Genomic DNA, 9,386 nt, shown 5'->3' on the forward strand with positions numbered 1-9,386 from the left:
GAGAAGGACAGATACCATATGTTTGCACTCATAGGTCTAACAGGAGAAACCTAACAGAATACTATAGGGAGGGGAAGGGGGAAAGAGAGTTGAGGAGAGAGAGGGACACAAATCATGAGAGACTACTGAATACTGAAAACGAGCCAAGGGCTGAAGGGAGTGGGGTAAGGAGGTGATGGTCAAGGGGGGGGGGGGAGAAGCACTGGGCATTATATGGAAAACAATGACAATAAACTATTATAAAAAAAAATAAAGTCTTATCTAAGTTAAAAAAACAAAAAAACAAAGCGAACATACCTCAACATAATAAAGACCATATACAACAAGTGCACAGGTAACACCATACTCAAATGGTGAAAAGCTGGAAGCTTTTCCTCTAATGTGAGGAACAAGACAAGAATGTCTACTCTCACCACTTTTATTCAATAAAAGTATTAGAGGGGCGCCTGGGTGGCTCAGTTAGTTAAGCGTCAGGCTTCAGATCAAGTCATCTCATGGTTCGTGGGTTTGAGCCCCGTGTCGGGCTCTGTGCTAACCGCTAACTCAGAGCCTGGAGCCTGCTTCATATTCTGTGCCTCCCTCTCTCTTTGACCCTCCCGTGCTCGCACTGTCTCTCTCTGTCTCTCAAAAAATAAATAAAAGACATTAAAAAAAAACAGAAATAAAAGTATTAGAAGCTTTGGCCAGAGCAACTAGGCAAGACATAGAAACAAAAGGCATATAATCAAAAAGAAAAGTGTAAAACTGTCACTATTCGCAGATGATATGATATCATATATAGAAAACTCTAAAGACTCCACCAAAAAACTGTTGGAAGGAATCCACAAATTCAGCAAACTTGTAGGATACAAAAATCAATATGCAAAAATATGTTGCATTTCTATACACTAATAATGAACTATCAGAAAGAAATTAAGAAAACAATCTACTTACAATTGTATCAAATGCAATACCTAGATTAAAATACATAGGGAATAAATTTAACCAAGGATGTGAAAGACCTATACACTGACAACCATATGACATTGATGAAGTAAATTGAAGAAGATAAAAATAAATGGGAGATATTCCATGCTCATGAATTGGAAGAATTAACATTGTTAAAATGTCCATACTACCCAAAGCAATCTATGGATTTAATGTAATCCTTATCAAAAATTCCAACAGCATTTTCCATAGAAAGAGAACGAACAATTCTAAAATGTGTATGCAGAAAACAAACTGAAGGCTGAAGAGAGAAGGGGAAAAGGGAGGGAGGTGATGGTCATGGAAAGGGGCACTTTTGGGGAAGAGCGCTGGGTGTTATGTGGAAACCAACCTGGTAATAAACTATTTTAAAAAAAAGAAAAAAAAAAAGAAAATGTGTATGCAACCACAAAAGGCTCTGAATAGCCAAATTAATCTTGGGAAAAACAAAGCCCAAGGTATCACACTCCCTGATTTTATGCTATATTATAAAGCTGTAGCAATCAAAATAGTATGGCATTGGCATAAAAACAGATGCATAGATCAATAGAACAAAATAGCCCAGAAATAAATCACATGTATATGGTATAAAACGAACAGCTAACTACCCCCCTCTAAGCAGAAAAATGAAAAATCAACAAGGAGATAATTTTTTATTTTTCAAAGTGTCAAAAATGTGAAGTTTTATAACAGGTGTTAGCAAAACAGAGATTTAGGCACACTTCTAACTTTAGGTAGAATTTACATTTGATGACGTGTATTTTGGAAGACTATCTGGATTTCAATCAAAATTCTAAATGGTAGTATAACACTGAATCAAGAACTTAATTTCCAAGACTCTGTCTTAAAGAAATGGTCATACATGTAGACAAAGCTGCATTTACAAAACGTTACAATTAAGAATAAACCAGTACTCAATATGCTAGAGGTTCAATTAGGGTATATCCTTATGGGGAGTACTATGCATCTGTTAAAAAGAAGTGGGTCTATATATTCTGATATAGACAGAACTCTGAGAGCTGTTAAGTGGAAAAAAGGAAATCTGAGGAACAATGCATAAGGTATAATCCCAAATATGTTGTTATATTTACACACATATATATGTTGGCATTTGTGTATATGTAGCTTTCACTGAGTTGCATTATTCCAAACACACTGAAGAATGATCTCTTTTAATTCTCACAGCCTATCTACTCACCATTGTTACCAATGAGTTAACAGAGGCACAGAGAAATAAGTAACTTTTACAAGCTTTAAACCTGAATAACCATTCAGCTACATAAAGAAAGAAAAATGGAGGGAAGCACAGTGTTGAAAGTGCTTTCCCACAGAAGGTGAGGGGAGTTGGGGAAGGGGACTTTGCAGGCTTTTCTTTTATGTTTTTATATTTGAATCTTTTACACAACATGTTATCATTTACTTTATTATTTTTAAGGGGGGGGAAGGTTTGGTGAGGGAGTCAACCTTTGTTCTGTTACGTAAACGAGTTTTTTGCATGTAAACAAATTTTAAAATAATTTTAATTAAGAAAAAAACACGAAGAACTTTTTCCGTCAGACACTTTGCAAGTTCATCTGCTTAAAGTGTGTGAGATGTTTGAGGTCTTTGCGTTATCTCTTATGGTCTTTTAATTTTTTATATTACACTGGTAAGCCATGTACTGATTTCATTATCACAGATAACCCAGTTAAATATTAAGAGTTAATAATCACTTAGCATTTTACAACCTGGCTGTTGTTATAAATTAAGATTTCCATGTACTTCCTAACAGGTCCTTGAAAATGGAGCTGGCTTGGAGGTCAGTCTTTATTCTCCTCCTAAGTTTTTTGTGCTGGGGGTTAGATTGGGAATCTGATAGAAGATTCATTTCAGCTGCTGGTCCTCTCACCAATAACTTGCTATACAACCTGAGTGATCCACTGGCAAACCAGCGTTCTAATTTTGCAGCAGAGGACAGAAGCATTGATGTTTGTCGCCAACCACTGCCTGCGTTCCTGCCCGAGTTCTTTAGCAGTGTTCGTGCCAGTAAGATCACCCATTACAAAGTATTTCTGCCATGGGCACAACTTCTTCCAACAGGAAGCTCCAAGAACCCAGACAGCAAAATAGTGCAGTGCTACCGGCGACTCCTGGAGACTCTCAAGGCTGCGCAGCTTCAGCCCCTGGTGGTTCTTCATCACCAGACCCTCCCTGCCAGCATCGTTCAGAGAAGAGAAGTCTTTGCTGATCTTTTTGCGGACTATGCCACATTTGCCTTCCACTCCTTTGGAGACCTGGTTAAGATCTGGTTCACATTTAGTGACTTGGAGGAGGTGATAAAAGAGTTTCCCCACCAGGAATCAAGAGCGTCACATCTCCAGACCCTCACTGATGCCCACAGAAAAGCCTATGAGATTTACCATGAAAAATATGCTTTTCAAGGTAAGCACACACAACCCTGATAGCTGACCTACCTTCTCCCACCCTCCTTAAATCCGGACTTGGCATTTCCTCCCCCTTAGCCATCTTGTCTTTTGTATTCACTAGTGAGAAATTAATATTGTATTGAAGATTGCTCCATGGAGAGAGGCAGGGGTGGCTCTTATGGTATAATTCCAGCATTTCCTTTGAAAATGTCTTTAAAGCACTCCTTCCCCGGTCTCAAGTCTGTGCTACCACCGAGTATCTTTCTGTCTTTCCTACTCCAGTCCTGCCTCCCTGCCTCTCCAAGGCTTCAGGATTGCCAGTCTTCCCTCAGTCTCCCCGCTTTTCTCATGCAAAGCAAGCTCTGCATTCTAGCTGAAGTTTACATTCCAGCAGAGAAGACAAATACAAAGATTAAATAACGATATACTGATAGGTAGCGAGGAGAGCATAACTGCAATTGTCCATATTCCTGCTTCATAAGTAATTGAGGTTCTGACTTAGTAGGTTTGGGCAGGATGAGTACATTTGTAATTTTAATAAATTCCTAGGTGAATCTGAAGTATACCAATTTTAAGAACCAGTTTTGGATTATATATGCTTTCTGGTTTTTATTATATGCTCTATGTAGATTTGTATATATGGTATATAACATATATGTATACTTGTACATTCTTTTTACACTTTAGACATTTTATGAATTTATTCTCATTTTATTAAAAATTGATTGAAAAAGAGCATGGTTTTCAATGGTCTTCTATATTCCCATCATATGAATGGATCATAGACTTTTGAATATTTTCTTATATATATGTATATATATAGAAGGTTTACCTAATTTTCACATTACAAACTACATTGCAATGAACATTCCTATATATAAATCTTTGTCTACCTTCCATCCATTAAATTCTTTCTGATTCTTAGAATTGAAATCACTTGTTCAAAAAATGTGCATTCTTTAAGACTTTAAAGCATGTTGCTCAATTATTTTCCAGAAACATTGTAATAGTTTATACCAACAGTATGACCCTTCTCAGCCTGTCTTCAATGGTATAATCATTTTGTCATTGGTAATTTGACAGCTGAAAACTAATCTCCTTAAATGCGTCATTGGATGTATTTGATTATAGAGAGATCAAACATTTTTTCTATGTTAAAAATGAAAGCAGAGCAAGAGAAGAAAGAGTGTGAGTGTGGAGAGAGCCGATTCAGAAAAGGTGTCAGGAAGGCTGTGCTCAGGGATGACAAAACAGGGAGCAAGCAACTGGATTAGAGAAGATTCTAGGAGGAGCGGAAGGCCCCTGCAGGGGACTGTGAGAAGCCACAGTTTAGTGAGCTCTCAGTAGAGGGTAGGAGATGAGGAAAGGCTGAATTTGAAACTGCAATCTTTGGAAAGCTTGTCTTGGGCGAGTGAGCAAGTAAATATTTGTTGGCTATAATTCTACTGAAGAAGCGCTGGGTAAATGAACTTTGAAAGAAGGCAAGATTGAAGTTGGTTCATCTCAAAGGAAAATCTATCCTGTTTTGAGGACAGATCCATAGAATTATTTTGATTATAAAAGAAGATATATATGTTTATTAAAATGTGTGTAGATTCCATTAAAAATTTTTTTAATGTTTTTTATTTATTTTTGAGAGACAGAGAGAGACAGCACGAGCAGGGAAGGGTCAGAGAGAAAGGGAGATACAGAATCTGAAGCAGGCTCCAGGCTCTGAGCTGTCAGCATATAGCCCAACATGGGGCTCGAACCCACGAACCGTGAGATCATGACCTGAGCCAAAGTCGGATGTTCAACCAACTGAGCCACTCAGATGCCCCTGTAGATTCCATTTTTAAGTTTCATCAGATTACTAAAGACTTTCTTTTTTGAGTTCCTAGTTTTTCCTTTTCCTTTTCTGCTTCTTCCTCCCATCCTTCATTTTGTGTTTCATCAATCTTATTAGATTATCTAAACCAATATAATGCAGAACAGAAAGTAAATTATTTTTTCAGTCTCCTTCCTATTCCAAAAGGTAGTTTTCCTTCTTTCTCTCTTTCTCTTATTTTCCCCTCCCTTTTTAGTTCCCATAGCTTATTGTTCTTTTTAAAATATATCACCTAATATACACAAAAAAGTTGTATAACATGTGTTGGTTAAAAGCAAAATACTATAAAAATTACTGAATTGCTTTTAAAAAAAAAAAAGCACAAAATACAATAAAAATACCTGTGGAGTGACCTCTCAATCCAACAATTGAAATAGAATACCACTGCACATCAACTAGGATGGTTGTAATAAAAACAAAACAAACAGTAACAACTGTTGGCAATGATATAAAGAAATTTGGGACCCATACCACTGGTGGGAATGAATGATGGTGCAGCCATTTTGGGAAACAGTCTACTAGTTTCTCAGATAAATTTTTTTTATTTTATTTTTAAGTAATCTCTACACTCAGGATGGGGCTTGAACTCACAACCCCCAGATCAAGAATTGCGTGCCCTACCAGCTGAACCAGTCAGGAACCCCTTCAAATAAATAAACTTTAGACTCACCTGTGATTCAATGATTCCTCTTCTAGGAGTATGTCTGAGAGAAATGAAAACAAATGTCCAGAAGAAAGCTTATCACAAACATTCATAGCAGCATTTTTTTATAATAACCCAAAGTAGAAACAACCCTAATGTCCCTCAGTTGATGGATAAACAGCATGTGGTATATACATGGAATATTATTTACCCAAAAAGGGATGGTATATGCCACAACACAAATGCACCTTGAAGACATTAAACTAAGTGAAAGCACCTAGTCAGAAAAGACCACATATTATATGATTTCACTTATATTAAATCTCCAGAATAGGCATAGAGACACTACAGTAAATTAACAATGTCTAGGGCTAGAAGAGAGAACAGGAAGAGACTGCTAATGGATAAGGAATTTCTTTTTGGTGATGAAAATGTTTGGGAATTAGTGGATATTGTCGTATAGCTTTGTAAATATACTAAAAACCACTGAATTGTATACTTTAAAGATTGTATTTAAAAAAAGGTTTTTTTTATATTTATTATTGAGACAGAGAGAAACAGAGCATGAGTAAGGGAGGGACAGAAAGAGAGGGAGACACAGAATCTGAAGCAGGCTCCAGGCTCTGAGCTAGCTGTCAGCACAGAGCTCAATGCAGGGCTCGAACCCACGAATGTGAGATCTGACCTGAGCCGAAGTCGGAGGCTTAGCCGACAAGCCACCCAGGCGCCCCTGAAGATTGTATTTTTTTTTGAGGTTTTCTAATTTTTAATAAAAATTTAAGGTTAAAATTATTTTAAATACAAAAACATTTCAAAGGATTATAGTCTATTATATGCATTTTTACATTATTAAGAAGTGGATTTGTATTATGACAATTTTCTATTGAAGATTGTATTTTTAAATAGTCTCTACATCCAACATGAGCCTGACACTATCTTCCTATTCTCCTTTCCCATCTGAGCCCTAAGCAACTGCTAATTAACTTTCTGTCTCTCTAGATTTCCCTTTTCTGAACATTTCATATGAGTGGAATAATAAAATATGTGATCTTTTGTGACTACCAATTCTATTGGGGTTTGTCTGATGTCTCTCACAAATAGGCTGAGATTATGAGTTTTAGGGAGGAAGATTACAGAATAGTTATTTTCATCATATATCAAGGATACAGACTATCAACATGATTTATACTGTTGATACTGACCTTGACCGCCTGGTTGAGGTTGTGTTTGTCAGGTATCTATACTGTAAAATTATTATTTCCTCCTTTCCATACTGCACTCTTTGGAAAGAAGTCATCATACACAGCTCAACTCAATGACTGGGAGTTATGCTCATTCTAATAAGTAGTTTTGGGTGTTGTTTTTTTTTTTTTTTAAAGGATTGCTGAGTCCAATCTGGTTTTTTTGGTTTGTTTTTTATTTATTTTTGAGAGATAGAGTGCCAGCAGGAGAGGGTCAGAGAGAGAGGGAAGTACAGAGTCTGAAGACAGCTCCAGGCTCTGAGCTAGCCATCAGCACAGAGCCTGATGTGAGGCTCGGACCCACAAACCGTGAGATCGTGACCTGAGCAAAAGCTGGACGCTTAACCAACTGAGCCACCTAGGCACCGCTCTAATAAGTAGTTTTTAAAAGTTCTTTTCTGAACTTAAGCAAGGACACAAAAGACTTGTGCACTGAAAGCTTTAAAATATTGCTGAAAGAAGGTAAAAGAAACAAAAATAACTGGAAAGGCATCCTTTGTTCATGGATTGGAAAACTTAATACTGTTGAAATTTCAGTACTACCCAAAGCAGTCTACAGATTCATTGAAATCCCTATCAAAATCCTAGTGACAGTTTTTGCAAAAATAGAAAAACCCATCCTTAAATAAATATGGAATCTCAAGGGATCCCAAATAGCCAAAACATTCTTGAAAAAGAAGAGCAAAGTTGGAAGACTCACACTTTGTGATTTCAAAACTTACTACAAAGCTGTAATAATCAAAATGTGGAACTAGCTTACAGATAGACATATATACCACTGGAATAAAATAGAAAGCTTACAAATAAGCCCTGACCTATATGGTCAAATAATTTTTTACATAAGTGTGAAGACCTTTCGGTGGAGAAAAGGGTCTTTTCAATAAGTGTTCCTGGGAGAAGTGAATATCTACACACAAAGGAATAAAGTTAGACTCTGATCTTGCCCCAAATACAAAGATTAACTCAATTATTACGGAGAGCAAATGAAAACCACAGCAAGATATCACTGTTCATAGCAGTGTTATTTACATAGCTGAAAGGTGGAAATAACCCGAATTTCCATGGATGGATGAACAAAATGAGCTATTTACATACAATGGAATATTATTCAGCCTTAAGATGAAATGAAATTCTGACACATGCTATAACATGGATAAACCTTGAAGATGTTTTGCTAAGTGAAATAAGCCAGTTACAAAAGGACACATATTATATGATTCCACCTACATGAAGGACCTACAATAATGAAATTGCAGAGTCCAGTAGAAATGATCTGTGGGGCGCCTGGGAGGCTCTGTCAGTTGGGCATCTGACTTTGGTTCAGATCATGATCTCAGGGTTTGTGAGTTGGAGACCCATGTCAGGCTCTTTGCTGTCAGCTTAGAGCCTGGAGCCTGCTTCAGATTCTGTGTCTCTTCTCAATCTGCCCCTCCCCTACTCATGCCCTTTCTCTCTCTCTCTCAAAAATTAATAAATATTTTTAAAAATTTTTTAAAAATGATCTGTGAGTTCATTCTATTTAGGGATTAACTGTACTCTTACTTCCTTTCTTTGGTCTAGAGAAGATACTAGATTGTACATTTTAAGATGTTAAGCACAATCTGCGAACTTATGTTCCTAGTGTGCTGATGTGATAAGAAAATGAAGAATGGAAATATGTGAAAGGTGAATGGGTCTATTGGGGACAACCATTTGAGTAACTAGAAAATAGCATTATCTTATCAGAATGAGGACTAAATGTCTCTAAGTGAAATTCCCTGCTCAGAAGATTTCAAAGTTCTACCGCATTTATCAAAATAAGCCCCTTTAGAGGCACCTATCTGGCTCAGTTGGAAGAACATGCGACTTTTGATCTCTGGGTCATGAGTTCAAGCCCCACGTTAGACATAGAGATTACCTAAAAAAAAAAAAAAAAAAAAAAAACGCTTTTGTAGTTGTTAGCGGTGGTCTCATTGTCAGCACACAGCCTTAAACTCTCAAACTCTGGTTTTATTCAGTTTTTGTTTCCAAACCACAGGTCTGCTATGCATCCAGTGCTGAAGTTGCTATCTGGACTGATTAATGTTTTAAATTTTGCTCCTCAATGAGCACACAATCCAAGTGGAGGTAAAGACTCAAGCCATGGAAGAGTCAGATAGAAATGCAAATGGCTGGGGCGCCTCTGTGGCTCAGTTAAACGTCCGACTTCAGCTCAGGTCATGATCTCACTGTCCATAGGTTTGAGCCCACTTCGGGCTCTGTGCTGACAGCTCAGAGCCTGGAGC

The 9,386-nt window shown here is 37.2% G+C and overlaps 1 protein-coding gene across 1 annotated transcript in view; it reads left to right on the top strand.

Moving 5' to 3' along the window:
- Positions 1-2,747: 2,747 nt before the first annotated feature.
- LCT (lactase) overlaps positions 2,748-9,386 on the top strand; it is a 47,354-nt gene continuing 40,715 nt past the window's right edge. The window contains 1 exon segment of the mRNA XM_029934649.1: positions 2,748-3,387. Coding sequence (XP_029790509.1) covers positions 2,748-3,387 — 640 coding nt within the window.

This window comes from Suricata suricatta, chromosome 3 (assembly GCF_006229205.1).
Source record: "Suricata suricatta isolate VVHF042 chromosome 3, meerkat_22Aug2017_6uvM2_HiC, whole genome shotgun sequence".
In the NCBI taxonomy this organism is placed as follows: domain Eukaryota; kingdom Metazoa; phylum Chordata; class Mammalia; order Carnivora; family Herpestidae; genus Suricata; species Suricata suricatta.